Raw genomic sequence first — 21995 nt, forward strand, 5'->3', positions numbered from 1 at the left:
ATCTGCTTAGAGAAAAGCCTCTAAGATAATGAGTTTAACCTCCTCCTGTTACAATATGATCGTTTTATCTGGGGTTGTTGGATGTAATATTTGAAAAACAAAGTACTTTGTGGCGGACAAAGAAAACACCTGCTTCAGATTTTATGACATCACTTCAACAAGCTGCGACTTGGCAGCCGGATGCAGCTGAAAATGCAAAGACATGAATGGAAACAATAGAGAGAGTGATTAAATGCGTATTGTTTTTGAAATTAGGAATTTTAATGGGGGTGGGGTTGTTAGCTCTGTTACTTTGTGGCAGTAAGATCCTGGTCTAACTTTCCTCCACATGGCTTTTCTGCATCATGTTTTCATTATGCTTGTGTGATGAAATCATTCCCATTCAAAGAAAATCTGGAATTCACAATAATAAATGTTTTCTAGTCGGATATGGACTTGATTGAATTAAACATACAAAATGTTAAATTGTGAGACACTTTAAAAATAAAATTACCTAACAGGTCAACAACAAACTTGTTTGTAAAGCTGCAACTAACGATTATCTTAGTAATCAATTATTCTGACAATTAATTGATTAATTGGATGAAAAAATATTCTACAGATTTTTCATTCAGCCACTTATACCTTTTTTATCCAACTATAAAAATGCATTAAAAGATGGGAAAAAACTTTCTTTAATAAGAAAATGTTTTTGACTAAAATGCAATAACAGCTTTTCTTTAGTTAATGCACATCTTAAATGCAAGATGTATGTATTTTACTGCTCTGAATGTTGTTTTTTCAATTAGTGGCCTTATTAAGGCCTTAATAAGTGGCGATCAGAAGTAAATTTGCTGTGCTTAAACAGTTTACAGTAGTCAAACTTTTAAAATAATCAAAACTATCCTTGATCTTTACAATGCATAAATCCAAAAATAACCACACTGCTCCAGTGCTTAAAATGCTTTTCTTAAACTTACATTTACAGCAACCAAGAAATGCTACAAACATCACTTCTTGTAGTGTGAAGTCATAATTGTAAAGTACAATACTGCATTAAAATATAATTATTTTTAAAAAATTACAAGAAAATATAACTTTTTTTGCTGATCTAAAAGTAAAAAAATGTGAATGCTTTGTTTATACATAAAATCATGACTTTAAAAAAGCTGGGAATGAAAATGAAAATCTGATCAACAGAAACATCTCTGAACATTTTGCTGCCATCTAGTGGTTTCCACCTGAACAACACAGTAATGAAGTTAAATCTCGACTAACTGGAATGCAAAATTAAAGCAGCATGTTGCAAACGACGACTAAACATTTATGTTTTCTAGTTCTATAAAAATATGGAATATAAAAATAAAATTGCCTCTTCATTCTTTCTGCCTCTCAGTGTTGCTGAGTTGTCGATATAGCAGGTAAACAAACACGACAATATTCACAAAAAACTCAATTAGACCTATGGAGGCGAGGCCGTAGTTCATGTACAGGAAACCGCCGATGGTTGGTCCGATTGTCCGGACCAGCGACTGAACGGAGGCGCACAGACCCAGCATCGTTCCTGGGGACCAAACAACACAACAGTCAGAAAGTTAATCAGAATCCCTGAAAAAACCCACAGGGCTTTCTGAAGGGTGTCTAAATTCACACACCCAAATCTAATTCAGTTTTCTTCTCAGCAATTACAAACTTTATTTCAGTCTTGGTATCAAAATAAGGCTAAAATTTGGTGGAGTCCATCAGAAGTCTATAAATGTCACCAGAATTATTTAACATGTAGTATATAAACCTTTTTAAAATATCATAAGGACACAAACTTTTGGAAACAATAGATACACATTAATTGTGCAAAGATTCATGCACCTGAGGTAAATTAAAGCAAATCTTCAGAGGTTTTTCCTTTTTCACAGATTGGCACCAAAACTGGGAATTGTATTTATTTTTACTTACTGATTGTAATAAACTTATTTTTACATAATGAAAATTACTTGTTTTTGATATTTTTAAAACATTTTAATCAAATTATAATGAAACAATAACTGGTTTTTTTTTATCTCATAATAAAATGAGAAATTGCTTATATTTGCCTTGAATTCCAGTATATTTTTTGGAAATCCAATGTAAATGAAGTAAAAATTACAACAAATTTAGGCACATTGTCCTAAACATAAATAAATAAATTTAAAAAACAACATATTTTCAACATTTTTTCTTGGCACTACCAGAGCTCCATATCATGTATTTTTGATGAAGGTTCCTGGTGTCCTGCAAATGCTTCCTGCTCATCTCAAATGCTGGTTATCAGCGTCCAGCTGAGAGTCTGGTGTTTCCATGGATACCATAACAGGAGAATCTGGATAAAGTCACCTGTGTCAGAGGATGGGACAATTTTTGTGAGCATGCTGTCAGTGATGACATTAAAAACGCTGAGAGAAAACATCCACGGAGTGACGGTGAGGCAGAGGTGGAAAACTGTCTGCATGTAGGCCTGGAAGGAAAGAAGAAACACAAATACATTTAAAAAAAAAAGATTTCAAAGGATCCTGATGCATCGTCTGGCATCATCCTGAAACCTGAGAGAGTTTATGTTTACCTGAGCCAGACCCACACCTGCAGTAATCCCAATGGACAGAAGAAGAAGAGATTTCTCTGGGAATCTGGATGTGAGTCTACCGATCAATCCTCCCTGAACAACCTGGAAAAACACGCCAAATCTGTGTCAGTGGGAATGTTATACTGCATGTTGATACATAAAGACAGTTTCAAAGTCGGTCTTCTACCACCCGAAGAACATTTTCAGGATTGAAGGACTAATGTCCAAGCATGATCTTCTTTATTTGCATTAATTACGGCAACCGTAGCTGCATTTTCATTGACTATGAAATTGCACAAATCTAATTTATGAACATAAATTTGCTTAATGGAAGTGTGCTAATTTTGAAAAACTTTTTTTTTCTTTAAGTTTTTGTACTGTTGTTTTTGTGGGGTTTTTTTGTTTTTTGTTTTTTGCTGTATTAAAATTTGAGTATTTAACAAAAATACAATGGAAACACTTTTTTGCATCACACAAATCACATGGTCAACTGGATGCTACTACAGGTGGAAACAAAGGAGAAGACAGGAAGTGGCTGGAGGCTGAAGGAGCCGCATGTTTAATGGTTTGTTGCGTGAAAAAACATATTCACGTGTGTTTCTTATTTAATGGAAACACTGCAATTGCAAAATTATGAGGTTCTTTGACATTAATGGGAAATTGACAAAGTTTTGGAGACATTTATAATGGAAAAGCAGCTAGTGGGTAAAATAAATCCAGAAATTTTACTCAAGAATAGTGTGACACTTCATAATAAAATTACTCAAACATGAAAAGTTCAGTGCAATAAAAATACTCCTAAAGGTACATTTAATCCAAAAAGTTACTCAAGTACATGTAACTAGTTACTACCCAGGTCTGAGTGTTTTAATCTCACCATTTGAACGATACCGAAATACGCCATCAGGTAGCCATTCTGCTGAGCTTCAAGCTTGAAGAAATCCATTGCAATGATGGAGAACATCACCTGAAATATGCCTAGGAAACACAAAATTGAATTTAAGGATTTTGCTGAGGAGAAATAAATTACTTTAATTGATTAAAAACTATTTAAATATTTGAAATGCATCTTCTTTTAGTATTACATGTATAGGTTGTGTGTAAAATGAGGAATTTACTTCAATCTTTTGCTGTTTTTATGCTAAATTTAGTAGGAAATATCAATATATTTTATCATATGTGGCCAAATGTGCATTAATTTTATTGCAGGTAGTTCTTACCTGATGGCAAACCTGCGATGATTTTGATCAGAAAAATCCTCGTTACGCCTGGAAACTTCATCAGCCTTGTGATCTCCCCCAAACTGAACACCTTCTTGTTTTGGTTCTCAGCTGTAGGAAAGTCCAAGAAAAGTCATCAGTGTTTCCTTCATAAATAGTTTCCAGATAAAAATGCCCGGTTCAAAATCTTAAATTAGAATAAAACAGATTTACAATAAAAACTCAGTTATAAAAGGGCTGCAGCTAATGATTATTTTAATAATTGATTATTCTGACAATTAGATTAAAAAATTGGCACATTCTGCTGATTTTTTTTTTCATTTAATCTCATAAGCCTTTTTTTACACAATATTATAAATACACTAAAATAATTAATTCTGTTAAAACTAGAATCTATCATCTGAGATTATAAATAAAACTTTTAAAAACAATTTTCAGCTTCTTTTTCTTTAATCTCAGATTTCCGAGAAAAACCTGAGTTTAAAATGTGACTTTTAGATTAATCTCTAAAATTTTCTACTAAAAAGGTAATTTCTGCATTTGTAAAATTAAAAATTTGCTAGTAAAATCTCATATTTTTAGATTAATCTCAGAAATTTTCTAGAAGAGGTGGAACTGAGTTTGAAAAGTAAACCTTTTCTAGAAAAAAAACTCTAGAAAAACATGGAATGAAACTCAGTTGAAAAGCAAAACATTTTTGACTTTTCAAACTCAGAACATTTCTAGAAATTCTCTGAGATAATTTAAGATTTTGTTTTTCTAATAAATTTTTAGATTTTTTTAAAATGAAAAACATTCTGAGATTAATCTGAAAATTTTAGAAATTGTTTTTAGTAAATGTCTGAGTTTTCAGACTCAGAAATGTCCTTATTTAATTTTCCTAGAAAATGTATAAGATTAATCTCAAATTTAAATTTTTTAACAAAAAATTAACCCCCCTTCCCCGAACAAATGCCCCAAATCAACAATGAAAGGGTTGGGGAATTTGGTTTTTTATTTAATTTCCCTTTGGGATCAGTAAAATATTTTTGTAGTCGTTTTGATTTTCAGTGTTGCATATTTGACTCAGAATTTTTTAACCATAAAAACAAGCTTTTATCTGGTAGCAACTTGTTTATTGTTGCACTATCTTCCCAGTGATTACTAAATTGGATACATGGAGGCTGCCATCTGCAGGTCATATCTGGCAGTGCAGAGCAGGCACCGGCTGGATCTGTCTCCACTTGACATTTTCATCATCTTGTTCCTTTTCAGCGCCCAGTTCTTGAATTTGTCCCCGAGCTTGTCCTTCTGGATGATCATTATTTCACACTGCATGTGCTCCATCTCGGTTTGGAAGGCGTTTCGCTGCGATATGGCGGCCCGCAGCTTTTCTTTGTGCAGTTTTAGCGCCGCTTGGCTCTGCTGGTGCTTCAGAGACAGCTCTTTTAGCTTTTTCTTCAGCTCTTCTCCCAACCTTTGACTCCTTTTCAGCTCTTTAGCCTGATTGATCAGCATCAGCTGCAGGTACTCTGGAGGCATTTGTTTGGGTTTCCATTTTGATTTCTGTTGGATTATTGAGGTTCTTCCCGCTGCCTGGTTGTCCAAAGAGCGTTGACTCAAACTTTTCTCCACCTTCTTCCTCTCCGTCCACTGTTCCTCAAACCTTCGGACTTCCTGTTTTGTCTCCTCCACTTCATTAACAAGGAAGCTCCTCTCCCTCTCCAGCTTTTGGTTCTCCAGCCTCAGCAATTGGATGTGGCGCTTCTCCTCCAAGTTTTCGTTCTTCTTCCGGGTCAGGTTTGATTGCTGGGAGTTGATCTTCCCACGCAGATCTGAACACTCAAATTGGAGGTTGACCAACTTGCTGCAAAGGACGTCTCTGTCTTTGATGACGTTGTCCAGTTCGTCCTTCACGGTTTGGTGCTCCACTCTCTGGTTGGCCGCTTGTTGTTTTACAAACTGCAACTCTTTCTTCAACGACTCCAGCTCTTGCTGGATGACCTCGTTTTTCTTGCGCTCCTTTTTCAAGTCGTTTTCTTGTAAGTTTATCTTCCTCCCCATCACCTCCATCTGAATTTTGCACTGCCCCAGCTGGCCCCGGAGAAGCTCTCGGTTTTGGAAAACTTTGATTACTTTTTCCTGGTCGACTTTCTGCGTGTTTGTGTCAATAATCAGATGCTCCACCTTTTTCAGCAGCTCCTTCTTTTCCTTTTCCAGAGTTTTGTTTTTGCTCTGCATCCAAGCGAGTTCCCGATCCACTTGGGGAAGGATATGTGACAAAACATGGTGCTGATAAGGCGAAAGGAAAATGCCCTTTTTTAAATGCTTTCCTTGAACTTTAGCTTTCAGATTTTGTAAGACCTCCATTTTTTATTTCTGCCCGACACCGGGTTTCATAGCTTTTAAATTCTCTCGTTGCCTCGGTAACCAAGGCTACGGTAACGGGACGTCACGTGTGCAAGATCCGCCAGTTCCGGTGGTTATTTTATATTATTTATATTAGTGTATTCTGATATTTCTCATTGTGTTGAACACTACATTAAAGACAAACAAAAAAAACTATCTTTATAGGTGATGCACCATAATCTGTGGCCACCGGATTTTGTGCATATGAGGCGAACGTAAACTTGTAAACGGCTTTTTCACCGCAGTCTGAATGGCCCAATCAATCAATGTTTAAAAGGATTTGTAAAGGACGTTTAAACATCTTCACACGAAGAGCTCGTAACCCTTCATGTGAACAAGGTTCTTATGACTGGCAGAGCAGGTACATGTCCGTCTTCGCTAGCAGGTAAAAGCTACATTAGCCAAGCTAATTTTGCAAGTTTGCTAGCCTAAGTACTTCAGTAAATATCACTATTTATCTTAGTTTTACACAGCGGTGGGTAGAGTACTCAAAAATTGCGACCGAGTTGTTGCAATGTACAAAACTGGTTATAAGTTGGGAACGAGGCGAGAGCTACTTCTAAGCTTGCTGTTTGTTTGTTGTTGTCATAGCAACTACCTGTCATGATGGCTGAGCTACAAATGTGACGTCACATGAAACTATGTATTCCTTAATCTTGTAAAATGTAGACTTAACACTGAACTGTGAGACATAAAGAAAACACAACCAAAAATAATAAATAAAATTGAAGTACTTTTTTTTGCAAAAAATAAATGAATAAAATGGAATATTATTATATTATCAAAAATATTAATCCTCAGAATGGAAATTATCAAACTCATTTTAATTTATCATGCCATTAAATGATTAATTGTTTATTGTAATAGGTTTAGTTAAGAACATAAAATATTATTTTTGGCAATTGTTTTCATGCAATGAACTTGAATGCAACACCATTTTACAGATTCAGAATCAGCTATGAACAGTAAGTATTCTTTCTTACATTTAGTGGTGCTTCTGGAAGCCTCAGATTTAGTAGACTTTGGTATGAAGTTTAAAACCAGCAGCAAACTGAAGGCACTCCCTGCAGCACCAACACAGGCTGCAAACGTCTCCCTGAAGAAAACAAGAAAATGCAGGAACATTTCCAGAAATGATGCCAGGATCCATGCCATGTATAACACTCTAGCTGTGTTCCCCATTGGCCATGTAATTACGCAAGTTGACATTTGAAAAATAAAATTTGCTACATGGAAACATGCCAATTTTTAAAAAACTTGTATAAAGCTTTTGCGCTAAGATGAAGTTTTTTTCCCCCCTCTTTGGCCATATCAAAATAGATGGAGTTCACAAAACTGCTTGGAAACAATTTTTTTTCACATCACACATGATCAACAGCTGGATGTTACTGCTAGAAAAAACGAAGACGACAGGAGGGAAGTAGCAGGGGATGATGGCGCTGCATGTTTTTGATGACGTGAACAAATTTATTCACGTGATTTTAATTTAATGGAAACACTGCAATTGTAAAATTGTCTTTTTTTTAACATTTCGGGGATACCGACAAGGATTTGCGCACACTTGTAACGGAAACGCAGCTAGTGATGCTCACCCGTAGCGCATGCTTATGTTTCCCCCCAATGTGGATCCAGCAATCATCCCGATACCAAAACACAGACCCAGTTTGGACAAAGCATCGGCCCGTTTCTCCGGCTCTGTGAGGTCTGTAACAACCATCTGGCATGCTGCAGACAGAATATGACGATTACAACTCTAAAACAATTAACTGATCTGTTTTAAACCAGGTTTTGTGGCTAATTTGTGATGCTAACCAGGCAAGACGTGCATAAATACTGTAGGTAGTTTGTGGACGAACAGCAGGACGGGATGGTTAGCGACGGCCAGAAGCAGAAAGGAAACTGTGGTTGCTGCACAAGCCAGAGACAAAGCCGCACGGGCCCCAAAGAGATCCCCGAACCTGCCGAAAAAATAACATAAACAGATATATATACATATAATACATATATTAAAAAATAGGTAGCCATTTTTGTGACGTTAATACTTTATACCCACCTCCCAAACATAGGGCCTCCAATTAGCTGAATCAGCCCGACTGTAGTTTGCAAATAACCAAACCACAACGTGTCAAATCCAAGTTTCTTTGCTAAATACTGTGGAGATATAATGAGAGTGAAAACATAAAATATAGAAAAATAAAACAGATACTCTGTTAGTACAACACCTTTTCCTTTTGTCACCATAAACTTTAATGTATTTCACAGGGATGTTTTGTGATATTACATAGTATGAGGGATTATTGTCAACACTGAAACATGAAGGGTTAAGTTACAAAAACTATTTTACAGATAAGATGACATATTTGACTGTATTAAATCTCAAGCAAAAAAAGAACAAGCAAGTTCTTTATGACAAAAGAAGAAGCAATTTCTTTTCCTTTTTTGCAAAGAATAACTTTGTCTTTGCATATATTTATTGAAGTATTGGCCTTGTATTTTTTATTTTCTTTTTTAACTTAATTTCCCAATTCTAAACCAAAGAGAAGAAAATTGTCTTTCTACAGCCATGGCAACAAGGTCTGTCACAATAACAAATTTTGCTAGAGGTTAAATTGTCCCAGTAATTATTGCATTAAACAATAATCATGTTTTTTTGACACCATTTTCTTTATTTATTGGTCTTGGAGACCAATAAACTCTTCGTAGAGCTCACTTAACACTTAATTGGAAGATATTTTGTGAGAGGCTGAATTTCGGGTTTCAGTTGAAATTTGTTAAAAATCAGTTAAAAGTTGGGCCAGGTAGATTTACCCAAACGGTTGGGTAAAAGACGAAACTTAGAAGAAGCCACGCCCCTCTTCACAAGCCTCATTTTTCAACACGAACGCTGCATATCGGACTTCTCCTCTACTTTGAAATAAGACATGGTAAGTAAAAAGAAGATCAAGTTATTCAGCACTAAGTTCGTATTTAAATTGAGTTTTACTTCCAAATTAAATTATATGTAATTTTATTTTATTAAGTGCTATATTTATTTTTAGGAACATACAAATTACTCTGAACATTTGAAATTGCTGGCTAATTACAAGTTATTTGCAGTGGAGACAGCTATGAGATTGAATTCAGTCATTCTTAAAGTTTGATTTGTGATTTTGTCTTTTCTGATAGATTTTATAATTTTACATCTAGGATCTTCAGGAGAATTGAGCAAAACCCAAACTCATTGTTCTCAACAAAGACCTTCTGTATGGCCAAGAACATGAGTCTGCTCCCTCAAGGTATTGAAGCTCAGAAGAAATGTTCTCTAAAATGTTTTCATGCTTTTTAGTTACTGCAACATTTTAACACAAGCTTATGTTTGATACAGAAGGTGATGTAGTCCTGCAGCTGCTGCCAGTTCTCCTCCCTGCTCCACCTTACTAATTTGGGAGAAGAGTTTCAGACCCATCAACCTGGAAGTTCAGAAGGCTTCATTGATATCCAGCCTGTAAGTCAACATTCATCTCTGAATCATGCTCAAATTGTTTGCTGTTTATATAAGTGCATCACTAATGGCCTGTTTTTTCTGTCTTCTCTCTCCATCAGGTTGGGAAAAACCTGGTGGCGCATCTACAAAATGCGACAACCCGTATGTCCTCATGCAGGGAGACAGGCAAAATGCTAAAGTGACGTTAAAAATGCTCCTTGTTTAATGGCTGAAAGGTTTACTTGTAGTTTGCTTTAAAACAGACTTTTTACATTAAATGTTTTCTAATGTGGAGTAACAGATACTTCTGGAGTTGTAGCCAAATGAATTGAAGTGATTTTACTACTTATGTTTTGTAACTTTTGTAAATGAAATCTGCTGGCTATGTATATGTATCACGTGGAAATAAAATAATCTTTAAATTCATATGGTTTTTAATCCTGTTTTTATATAGTGAAATTTAAAATAAATTTTTGTTTTAACCCAACTATAGTGGTATAATAACCCATGTGTTGGGTAATGAGTTTCAACCCAATTTTGGGTCAATTTAACCAAGTCATTTTGACCCAACCTTTGGTTGGTTGCCATGACCCAATGTGCTGGGTCAAACCCTCAACTCAACCAATTTGAGTTAAAACAACCCAGCGTTGGGTCAGTCCATATTTGACCCAGTGCTGGGTTACGAATTGGGTTATTTTTAACCCAGCAGTTTTTACTGTGTACCAGAAAAAGAGTGAAAAAGCAGCCAAAGTCCAAATTAATCTGTACAAATGCTGAATGAGACCAATTTAAGTGATTACAATATAATCTGTCTAATCTGGAGACAAAAATAATATAGTTTGAGTTGATTTTAAACTGTTACATAGTACTCCAAGTTATTTTAAAGATTTGATTCACGCAAATTATTTAATACTGTACAAATAATGTAAAATGTACTTTTTGTACTTTTTCCAGTGACGGGAAATGTATGATATAATACTTTTGTAAGCATTTCTATCAAATTAAATAAGATTAACCTATAAAATTACACTATCTCTGTAACTCTTGTACCATTTAAATCAAACTTTAACTCTTTTTGTGTAAGATTTACCATCCCCGAGTCGTGCACGTTTCAAGGAGATCACGGAAATGTGAGTTTCCTATTCGGGTACAGTAGAGAAATTACTTACTGGAGTAACAGAAAACTGTAAAAACATCCAGGTTATATCCAAAGAAACGATTATATACACGACGTAAATGACCCTCATCTTCTTTGATTGTTCTGCGGTGTTGGTCGTGGAGAGACCCGGAGTTCCGGACGGTTCCGCGGTGGTTTCACCTCTCCGTTTCATCCTAAAGGAAACTGTATTTAAACACCTCAGCTACAACTGCAGCAGATCTTCCTACAAATGTCTCAAATTGGAAGAAAGTCACAGCTTTAGTAGCGTCTGCTTCTCGGTAAAAATGTCCTTTCACCCGGCGAACTTTCACATAAAACTGGTTTTCTAATCTTCCGGGAGGGTTGCACTTTGTAACCGAGAGGCGGTACCGAAGGGCACCGGGCGAACAGTTAAGACAATCCATACCCGAAAAAGGTGAGGTTTCCGCTTTAAAATGATAATGAACAACTAAGATTATCCTTAAATTTCACCAGAATGTTGAAGTTTAGATTTATGATGCGTTCAAGAACCCCAGGTGTTTGTTGCTAGCTGCGGAGAATCTTGCTTGAATTTCCCTTCAGTTTAAATAACTGTAAATAACAAAGTAACAATATTTGTCATTACTGGTAAGAAAAAAAATATCCAAAAAAATCTCAGAAATGTATAACCAAATTACACAACAGCGCTGTATTACATTTTAGACTTTTACTTTACAATAATCAACCATTTAAATTTATAAAATATTAAAATTAAGGAAAAGAAAAAAGAATCAAAAAGAAAGCTGAAAAACATGCTGTATATTCACAAAAGCACAAAAATGACAGAAAATCACTCACATTTAATAAGATAAAATTCACATAAACATGTAGATATTCATTAAACCCTACCAAACGTATTAGAAAATTTGGAAAAGACAAAATGACATGGAAAAATATTTCCATTCATCCTTCCATTTTATGGAAGTATCTGGTAATTTTTTTGTGTCTCTATATTCATACTTTAAATATTTTATTGCACTAATTTGAGTCCTGAAATTGAACATGAAACGTTTAGATATGAAGAAACAAGATGCCAATTTTTTATTTTTTTTATTTTTTTGTGGAACAATATGTCACACCTCCAATATACTGTAAACCAGAGATTCCTAGTCTGAGTTAAGAGGATAAGAAATAAACTAAACTGAAAATGATTGCTGCAGTGGTTGATAATCAAAAATATTTAATTCCAATGTAACGTTTCCATTTTGTACTTCTGATTCTGTAAAAATGATTGAAAAATATTAAAATAAGTATTAAAGAAAAACTGGGTGGAACGTTGCAGTAACCTCGCAAGTCCAGCAGATGGTAGCAGTCCAACACGTTGAATGTGGGCAACAGTTTAAAAGCCAAGGCGGAAGAAGACGCTTTTATTTTGAAGTCGCCCAAGTATTATCTTACTTTGAAATATGTTTCATAATTTGCTTCCGGAAGTCGATTCCCCCCATCTATCGCTCCGAGTCTTCAATGAGAACTTCCATGGATCAGTCTGAATGAATTTTCTGCTTCTTCGTGGCGTGTAAATCACCAGTTATCGCAGCGTGGACATGCAGATCCTGACTCCGCAGGTTTTCTGGGCGCAGCGGCACGGAGAGATTTTTCTTCGGGTGGAACTGAGCGATGCTTCGGTGAGGCAGTCCGACCCAACAGCCACTAGCTGTGGGTTAACTGGCGGTTAAAGTACTTGCCAAAACATACCCATTAATAATTAAAATAATTAGGATTATTCACAGTTTTCTGTGCAATGTTGTTTTCTGTTGTCCTATAGTTCTTTTGTTAGCTAGTGTCGGTTTAGCTAGATTTAAAGAGTCCATGCGCATGACGTCAGCACGCTGGAGTAGCAAAACGAGTGCCGACTAACCTGAGACCAAACAAGAGAAAGTAAAGGTGTTTTTAAAAAGATAATGTGAGAGAAAGTTGAACTCTAACATTCAGTTGTGGCGACTAAACTAAAACAAACAATTAAATGCGACTCACAAAATTTAAAGCACCCAAGTGTTTCCTTAATATTTATCTGCAGTTTAGCTTAGCTAAGGTCCAGAAGATGTGGTTTTTAAAATAAACACTTTAGTTCTTTATCGATATTTTTTGATGGGCTCTTTGTTTGAATCTTGTCATACCCAGCTGCAGGTTAAAACCTTCTCATCCTGTATCATCTGTTGGGTAGTAAGCTTATAAAAAATGCAGGACCTTTCATGGCGGTTCCGGATCTTGTTCAGTCTTCTTAAAGAATTGCTTAATTAAAGCTTAAACAGGCTTCCAGAAAACCTGCTGTCAGGTTGCACACATCAGTCATTTACCTAAATAACACTAAAGTACAACCACATGACACTTTCTGTAAGCCTTTAAAAATAAGAAATAACATTCAATAGAAAAATAATCATTCAGTATAAAGTAAATATTTCTGTTTTTCCAATAAAATATACTCTTTATCACCAATTATTGAGGTCTGAAATTGATTTTTGTCTTCATTGTAAGTTTGGTTAGTAGAAAGTCACTTTGTTCTGTGAAATACTGAGACAGTTTAGAAAATAAAAGCTTAGATTTAAACTCCATCCTGATATTTAGTCCATTTTCCTGGTTTTAATCTTCAGTTTTCTGTGTTTTCCAGGATGTTGATATCAGTTTGCAGGGGCACAACACACTCCAGTTCAGAGGTTTGTCTCCTCCGTTCATAAATCTTCTGCTTTGGATATAAATATTCTACAAACGGTTAAAATTTTCTTTCTGCTCCACAGCTCAGGGTCATGGAGCTAAAGGAGACAACCAGTACGAGTTCAGCCTGGAGTTCCTGGAACCAGTTAAACCTGAGGTCTAGATACTTTGTTGCTCATTTATTTTGGGTTTGACTTTTTATTTATATCAGAATAAAAACTAAAATTGTGTCAATTTATACTTTTAATTCCTTATATCCTTTGATTACAGATCTTAATTACCAGCTACATATATAAACTTGTTGACTTTTTGTAATAGTTAATGTTCCAAACCGCTGTTTTATGACTGAAGACAAAGTCTTGTAACACACACACACACACACACATATAGATGGATGGATGGATAGATAGATAGATAGATAGATAGATAGATAGATAGATAGATAGAGTTCAAATATGTGCTTGGAATCCTTGAAAATGCTTGAGTTTTGATTCAATGTTTTCAAGGTTTGTAAAGTTCTTGATTTCTGTATAAAGTTTTTAAAAATGCTTCATATTCAAACTGCAGAGTTTTGTTATAAAGTGCAACCAACGTTTGATTTAAAGTCTAAATTTGGAAAAAGTTACTTATAGTTGAAACCTGCGGCAGCGTATTAGAGCCATAGTAGATAGAGGAGGGAAAAAATACATTTCCACCAAAAAACTCAGAAATTTTGAGATTAATCTCTGAAAATGTCCAGTTGTCTAGAATTTTCAACTTTTCAAACACAGAAATTTTTTAGAAAAAACATTTCTGAGATTCAAAAGTCAAAGATGTAGAATTTTAGAACGCAGATGTTTCCATGTTTTTTCCAGAAAATTTTTCATATTAATCTCAAATATAAAAAATTTGAAAAAAATAAATAAAAATACGTGGAAATTTCCGAGCTGCTAAGATCAACAATTGGCTAGAAAAAAAAATCAAAAAGTATTTTAAAATGAAAAATTTTCTAGAAAAAAAAAATTATTTTCAAGATTTCCAGGGAATGTTGAGATTAACCTCAAAATTTCTGCGCTTTTTGGGAGAAATGTACTTCTTTTGTAACTACGATGACCTTAATACTCATTCGTAGAAACCAGATATTTAAAGATAATAAAAGGACACATGCACTCTTTTTTTCCTCACTGTCTGAAGTTAAATCAGACCAAATTTCTCTTGTTTTATGTCAGTTAGAATCACCAAAATTATTTCCATTTGCTCAATTCCAGAAAGTTTAGCAGAAAAATTTTGTAGAGATTTTTTTTGTAACTCTCTGTACCAGTCAGGTGTGCAGGGTGTTTGTGAGAGACATTTCAAAACATAACATTTAGTCATATTTTATTTTACCTTGCCCCTCCTGTAGAATATTGTCAGAATTCATTATTAATAATAGTAATAAATTGTGTCATCATAGTGAATTGAAACTCTTTTTACTAAGTTTGTATTGTTTTTATTAGTAAATTTCCTTTAAATTGATAGAAAAGTTGTTTAGTTTTCCTGTTTTAAGGTGTATGAACCCTTATGACTTTATCAGGACTATGAAGCCGTATTTACAAATACGGCTTCATATATAGATGTTTTATTCTTTTTAAGCTGCCCTGCATTTGTTTCCCAGTGAGGTGAAGCTTTTGGTCCTTTCGGTTTGCTGTAGATCCACCAAAAGTCGACGCAGCGCCAGGTGGACATTAGGATCCGGAAGCAGGACGAGCGCTGGTGGGAGCGGCTGACGCTGCGGGAGAAGAAGCCGCTGTTTCTGGCTCCGGACTTCGACCGCTGGTTGGATGAGTCGGATGCTGAGATGGAGCTCCAGGCCAAGGCAAGAACCAGACGAACCGCTCTGAGGGAGAAAAGAGGAAACCTTTTAAATCATGAACGAGATTTCAGTGCCGACAACATCCAGTCGGCCATCAGTTTATCCATCCATCTATAGATCCATCCATCCACCCATCCGTCCATTTATGTTTATTCATTTGGCAGATTTATGCAGAGTTATCCTCTTTTTCATTCATTAATATGTTTAAAATGGACCAAAATTAATTTTTGGAACTTTTAATAGTGAATTCTGTTAATAAATTGAAAAGTAAGGTAATTTTATTTATGTAGCAGATTTTCAGCAACAAAAGGAAATACAAACAAAAATAACAAACCAAAAGAAAGAGCAAAAGAAGAAAAAGTAAACTAATAATGTTGATCTAAAGAATGTAAACTAGATACTCCTGGTTTGCTAGATAAGTTTAATATTCTCTGGGCTTTCTAAGTATGCTCTAAAGTAATGAGTACTCCACAGTTTCTAAGTAATGATAAACGCTAAATGTTCCTGTTCTGGGAGATTTTTTTCTGGATTCTAACTTTGTTCTAATTCCTTTTCTGGATTGCAGTAATAGGAGTCTCTCTGCATAATAATCTAAAAATTAATCTAAGAAGTATAATATTAGTCTAAATAGTGAGTACTCTATATTTTCTAAAAAATAAGCTAAAGAGTGACTAATCTAATTCCTTTTCTGGGTTAAAAGTGAGAACTCCACAGTGTCTAATGGGCAATAATCCAAATAATAACTGATAAGTAGGATGAAAAGATGCCATTGGGTGGATATGGCACTTAAAGCAAGATAAAGACAAAGACATGCTGGCAAACGCGTTGAGGTCAGGGAGAGTGTCTGTAACTATGACGTGTTTGCAGATTAGCCCACGTTGCTCTCAGCCTGTTTTCCCAAATAAAGTCTGATAAAGGTGGAAATGTGGAGTCCCTGAGAGTTCAGCCATAAGATTCTATGGGAGAGATTTTATTTACAGTGCTTGAAAGCTAGTGTACAGGAAGCCATGATTTTTTTTAATGAAATAAATTGACCAATGAGAAATGTAAACATTGTAAATATGGAGCTCAATAACTTTCTGTTGTTTTAGGAGAAGATCAACAAGATCAGCGTGGAGTCGAGAGTTCGTAAAGATCGTGAGTCGTTTCAGTTTCTACCATCAGTGTTGCTGCTGTCGACTTTTCTGTCAACATGGACATTTATCTTTATTTGTGGGTGACGGAAACTTTTCTGTTTCCTCAGCCTACGTGGGCCTGAAGAAGGGATACCTGTTCATGTACAACCTGGTGCAGTTCCTGGGATTCTCCTGGATCTTCGTCAACATGACCGTTCGACTCTTCATCCTCGGTCAAGGTTTGTTAATTAAAAAAAAGAATCGCACTAAATGCATGCATCGTCTTTCACTGGGCAAAAATCTGGTTTAGCTGCAACCAAAAATCTGATTTAAGTGTTTAGTGTACGGTTGAAATCAGATGTTTTGGATTAAAATACACAACAATTTCATTTTCTCAGCATCTGAACATTTGACATGATTCCCGATCGAGTCTGTTTTTTTATTAATTTTCTGATCCACTATAAATACTCTAAGTCTTAATTCTGGGGAAAAATGGAGAAAAAATTTGGAATTCTTTTTTTTTCCTTTATTGGTCTTGATACTCTTTTGTTTCAAACTTTTATTTAAAGACATTCTTTACTGTCTATAAAATATCTGGTTTCAACTGTTGACAGAAAACAGAAACAGGAATCGCTTGCAGAACGTTTGCACTCTATATCCGCTTTTAAAATTTATGGGCCTCATAATTAGATGCTGGAGCGACATTTTGGTCGAGTGTTGGATGATAAAAACTGAAAGGAGAGCCAAACAATCAGGTTCACACTGCGATGAAACAGAACAGGAGTCCGGCGGCCGCAGCCGGACGCGGCGCTCTGCCGTCCGGGTTGGAGGAGCTTTTCACAAAACGACTCATTTGAATAGAAACAGGAACACAACAGCGCTGCAGGGATTTGTTTTGCAAATGATCTCCGTTATTTGTGGTGCAACGTGCCACTTAGTCACGTTTGTTCTCGTGTGTCTCGGCCTCCGCAGACTCGTTCTACGACACCTTCCACACCACGGCGGACATGATGTACTTCTGCCAGATGATGGCCGTGCTGGAAGTCGCCAACCCCTTACTGGGTCTGGTTAAAACCGGATTCTTCCCTGCGATGATCCAGGTACTGAAACCAGAGCCTTGAGTTTCTTCTGCTTTTTGTAACGTTACAGCAGGAAGTGAACTGCCTGTCCCTAAAAGAAGTCCCCACCTGGATTTAACTAAGCTGATAGGTCCGACCCCAGTAGGGCTGAAACGATTAGTCATGATTAATCATTTCTTATTTAAAATAAATTGTGGGTAAATATGTTCTACCTGGTTCAAATTCTGTGTAAAATTCTTTTAAGGTATCTTTAACTATCCAGTTATTAACTGAGCTAATCCAGGAAATAATCACCAGCTCAGCCCTGCCCTGTATTTATGCAGAAAGGACCAAGCTTTCCACATGCTGATGTCAGAAGTATTTTCATTTTTAGCTAAAATGAATCCTTTACTACAAACGATCAAACATTCACCAAAGGAAATGTGTATTTTCTTATGTAAAAACAAATTTAATTCTACATTTATTTGCATCTTTAATATTTTTCTAATATTGCATAAAAAAATCAGCAGAGTGGGCCAATTTTTAAAATCCAATTAATCGTCAGAATAACCGATTAATCGATATCTAAAATAATCGTTAGTTGCGTCCATAGTTTTTAAATCTGTTATTAATCTAAAGTTTCTCTTCCTGACTCTGACAAAGGACAAAACATCCAGCAGATCAGGTTCCCATTGTCAGCTAAATGTTTGCAAAACATCCACTTTTTAAAAATGTTACATTTATTATTAGTAGAAAGAGAAAAAGGGTGCAGCTCTATGGAACTAGATGCCACCTGTGCACCTCCAGGTCAGCCTACTAGAAGCTGCTGAATCGACTCTCTGGAGCCTCTGCTTTATCCTTAAAGTGTTTTCTGATCTCCAGTTTTCCTACATTCATTTTTATTTTTATATTTGGTCTGTAGGTGGCGGGGCGGAACGTCATTTTGTTCGTCGTCTTCGGCTGCCTGGACGAGATGCAGAACAAGGCCGTGGTGTTCTTTGTCTTCTACCTGTGGAGCTCCATCGAGATCTTCAGGTGAGTTTGGGTCACCCGGGGTTCTGGTTGCTCAGCAGGTCGTGTGTTTCAGCTGCAGCTCTTTCCGTGTCAGATACCCGTTCTACATGCTGGCCTGCATCGGCACGGACTGGAAGCTGCTGACGTGGCTCAGGTACAGCCTGTGGATCCCTCTGTACCCGCTGGGGGTTGTAGCTGAAGGTTTGTGACCTCTGACCCGGTGAAGCTGCCGTCAGCGGTGGGTTTTGGTCGTTTAGAGTTTGCTGTTGTTTGCAGCGGTGGCCGTGATCCAGTCCCTGCCCATCTTTGACGAGACGCGTCTGTTCAGCGTCCCGCTGCCCTCCGCACTCGGACACTCGTTAAGTTTCTCCTACACGCTGCAGCTCTACCTGGTCCTCATGTTTCTGGGTGAGAAATGCATGTTTACCTGTGAAATACTGAAGAAAACAGCTCTTCAACATGTTTTACTCAAGAGTAAAAAAGTATTTGGTAAAAAGTCTACACAAGTCCTGAGTCACAGATCAAATTATCAATCATTTAATATTTAAAAATTGCATAATCAGATGCACCAAAATGACATTTAAGTAACAAAAAATAAAATCAGGCAAAATAAATTGTTCTAAATCAGTTTCTTACAATAAAAAATGTTTAAATTTTTAACAAAAACTGCAGGTGTGTGTCTGTCTGGTGAGTCTTTGGTTAAAACATGTTTATTTGTCATCCAGTGAGTAGAAAATCTAGAAATTGTACTCAGAGGAGAAATACTTCATAATACAATTACTCAAGTAAAAGTTAAAAGTACAGCATAGTAAAAACTTCTAAAAATACATTAAATAAAAATAATTCTGGTGATTCAAACTGACTTAAAGCAAGAAAAAAAAAAAGGTCTTGAGATAAAAATGTCTATTATCTTTAAGCATATGGTCTCAACTGTAATTAACTTTTCCAAATTAAATTTTGGGTTTTATTCAAAAATTAGAATTTACTTTATTACAAAACTGCACAGTTTGAATATCAAGCACTTTCCAAACCTTGAAAACACCTAGACAAAATTCAAGCATTTTCCAGGATTTCCAGGCCTTGCATTGTAACAGAAGTTGTGCTTTTCTGCAGGACTCTTCATTAACTTCAGACATCTGTACAAGCAGAGACAGAGACGGTACCGATCCCGGAAAAGGAAAGTCCACTAACGGATCCACTTCCTGTCTTTCGCCTGACCCGATCAGGGGTTTGGTTTCGCTCCAATGCCTTCTCCACTTCAGACTTTATCCTGTCAAGTCCTGCTCTCACTGAATTTATTGGTTATCATTTATTTAAAGGAGCAAATGCTACGTTTAAAACATCGATGGGCATAAAATAAGTTTTTATTTTAAATGTGACTGAATCTGATTGTTTTAGGTTTTGACAAAAACACTTTTTGTTAGAATCTGATGCATAATATTCTTATTTCATAACACAAAAATATGAAAAATGAGAAATTTGTTTAATTAAAAACTAAACAAACAATTGTTCAACAATAAACTAGACATGCAGCATTTTAATAAAATGCATTAGGTTGTCATTTTTGAGGGAAAAGTTTTTGTACACTGCAAAAACAAAATCTGTCCAAGTATTTGTGGTTTAGTTTCTAGTCCAAAAATCTTAATATAATTGAATTAAAACAAAACTAAATTACAAGTAAGTTTTCAGCAAGATATAGCACCCTGTATTAAGTCAATAATTCCTTAAAATTGATGGAAAAGGTTCTAGTTTACCAGTAGATTATTTCTCTGTTATAAGTGGAGGAAGCACTTTTTCATTAATATTAAGCAGTTTGTTACTTAAAAATATCCTATATATGCTGAAAAATTACTTGTAAGTTAGTTTTGTATGATTTCAAGTGAGCTAAAATATTTCCACTAAAAAATTAGCTCAATAATAGTTGGTAAAATGTTATTTTGCAGTGTAAATCATCACAGAACCAAAACAAAAATAATTTTGAAAGGTTGCCTTTTTCAAAGAAACAAGTTTTTTCTCATCTGTTTGGACAAACAGCTGGATTTGGATCAGTCTCTCTGTGTCAAATTTAACAGATTAACTGTAGATTTGAGCAAAAACAGCTGCTGGATAAAACTTTTAAAAATCAAGGAACATAAAAGCACCAATACTTGCATTTAATATTTCAATATTTCAGTAATAATTTTGCTCTAATTGAAAAAAAAATTGCACTTTGGACACAGCTGATGTTACAAACGTTTGTTTTGCACAGCTTTAAAACATTTGTTATATATATATATATATATATATATGTTTATTTTAACTTCTGGGACATTAAAACTCCCAAACATAATTATTTGAATAAAAAATACACAATTTGCACCACTGTTAAATAAGTGGTATGTATAAATTAAAAAATGAAGACAGACAAAAATAATCATATTTTTAAAAAAGCAGATAATTTATGTGCAGTGATAATTATAAGAAGTAAAATTGGTTTTAGCTACTTTTTGTTAGAAAACTGCTCATTTATTGGTTTTATTTTGTTTTTTTATAACTTTTGTGCAGAAACTCATGCAGTCTGGTTTAATTAAGGGCTTGGACTTTAACACATTAATTTTATTAATTAAATGTGGAAAAATAAACACATTCAATGTGTTTGGTTGAAAAAAGTAAAGCCAGAAAATCCCAAATGCTTTAATCCAAATTTTGTGTGCTTATTGATTAGAAAATACTTAAATATCAGTTTGTACTTTAACAAATGTTGGTATTTGATGGAAATGTGATTTACTGATTATTTTATTCTGCACCCATCTTTTATTTTGGATATAAATGATGGTTTCTGCATGGGAAAAGACCAATGCATGATTTTAATAGCTGTTCTTCTGCCACACCATCAGTTCGGTAACAATCATGCCGATCTCTGTGGTGCGTTCAAAGACACTGTGTTTTTGACAAGTCAGAACATTTTGTAATATTTAAAATAAAAAAGTTGGGATAAAAACAATGTAGAGATTTTTTGATGTAACTTTTATGAACCTCAATTTTTAGCTGCATCAATTTTTTCATCCTCATCTGTGATATTTATCACATTAATCTCAATTCACCAAATTTACATTATCTTTTCAGCTAAAACAAAACCAGACCATGAACATAAAACAGAAAACTGACTTAATCTAAAGGATGATGTTGATTATCTTTATTCATTTATCAATATTAATTCTCAAACTAGTAAAATCTTTGGGAAACGTCTCAACGACAAGGTGAATTTTGCATTTTCTAGTTGCATTTTAAAGAGCTAAAATGCCTGTTTCAGGGAGATTTTAACATTAGCTGTTACTCAGTTAGCTGGTTTAAAATGTCCTTTTTCAGGTCTGAAACTTGAATAAAACAGCAACAACGGGTAATATTGGAGCAACTGTGGGCCACATTAATTTGGTCTGCAGTGTTATATTTTCAGTAGAATATTAATTAAATCCAAAGCAAATGTCCATTTTGCTTTATAAACCAGTAAGTGTAAAAGTTT

General features: G+C 35.2%; 2 protein-coding genes and 1 long non-coding RNA gene across 3 annotated transcripts; 2 read left to right on the plus strand and 1 right to left on the minus strand.

The window, feature by feature from the left end:
* Positions 1 to 929: 929 nt before the first annotated feature.
* Positions 930 to 11405, minus strand: slc67a1 (solute carrier family 67 member 1). Its single transcript, XM_007558788.2, has 10 exons — positions 10816 to 11405; positions 8237 to 8334; positions 7996 to 8141; positions 7776 to 7908; positions 7167 to 7279; positions 3796 to 3906; positions 3453 to 3553; positions 2576 to 2677; positions 2350 to 2470; positions 930 to 1543 (listed from the first exon to the last, which is right to left on the minus strand). Exons 1-10 carry the CDS (start codon positions 10975 to 10977, stop codon positions 1356 to 1358), a joined length of 1275 nt encoding a protein of 424 aa, XP_007558850.1. The 5' UTR covers positions 10978 to 11405; the 3' UTR covers positions 930 to 1355.
* Positions 9069 to 9872, plus strand: LOC107836957 (uncharacterized). The gene is made up of 2 exons (XR_001662927.1): positions 9069 to 9107; positions 9370 to 9872. It is a non-coding gene; the product is annotated as an uncharacterized LOC107836957 (long non-coding RNA).
* Positions 11406 to 11851: 446 nt separating the features above from the next.
* On the plus strand, positions 11852 to 19864 carry LOC103142639 (very-long-chain (3R)-3-hydroxyacyl-CoA dehydratase-like). Its single transcript, XM_007558789.2, has 11 exons — positions 11852 to 12448; positions 13432 to 13477; positions 13559 to 13632; positions 15145 to 15309; positions 16398 to 16443; positions 16550 to 16660; positions 17394 to 17521; positions 18402 to 18514; positions 18588 to 18694; positions 18770 to 18901; positions 19607 to 19864. The coding sequence occupies exons 1-11, from the start codon at positions 12368 to 12370 to the stop codon at positions 19681 to 19683; spliced, it is 1080 nt and encodes a 359-aa protein (XP_007558851.1). The 5' UTR covers positions 11852 to 12367; the 3' UTR covers positions 19684 to 19864.
* The last annotated feature ends 2131 nt before the right edge of the window (positions 19865 to 21995 follow it).

This window comes from Poecilia formosa, unplaced genomic scaffold (genome assembly GCF_000485575.1).
Source record: "Poecilia formosa unplaced genomic scaffold, Poecilia_formosa-5.1.2 Scaffold99, whole genome shotgun sequence".
NCBI classification, from domain to species: Eukaryota; Metazoa; Chordata; class Actinopteri; order Cyprinodontiformes; family Poeciliidae; genus Poecilia; species Poecilia formosa.

Bases quoted from the DNA above. Each gene is read 5' to 3' on its own strand.
- slc67a1 (XM_007558788.2), bottom strand. From the start codon at position 10,977: ATGAAACGGAGAGGTGAAACCACCGCGGAACCGTCCGGAACTCCGGGT. The intron at 7,280-7,775 runs GTGAGCATCACT...TGTTTTCTTCAG, and splicing joins AACATAAGCATGCGCTACGG to GGAGACGTTTGCAGCCTGTG. The intron at 3,554-3,795 runs GTAAGAACTACC...TGTGTTTCCTAG, and splicing joins CATCGCAGGTTTGCCATCAG to GCATATTTCAGGTGATGTTC.
- LOC103142639 (XM_007558789.2), top strand. From the start codon at position 12,368: ATGCAGATCCTGACTCCGCAGGTTTTCTGGGCGCAGCGGCACGGAGAG. The intron at 13,478-13,558 runs GTTTGTCTCCTC...TCTGCTCCACAG, and splicing joins CAACACACTCCAGTTCAGAG to CTCAGGGTCATGGAGCTAAA. The intron at 16,444-16,549 runs GTGAGTCGTTTC...CTGTTTCCTCAG, and splicing joins GTCGAGAGTTCGTAAAGATC to CCTACGTGGGCCTGAAGAAG.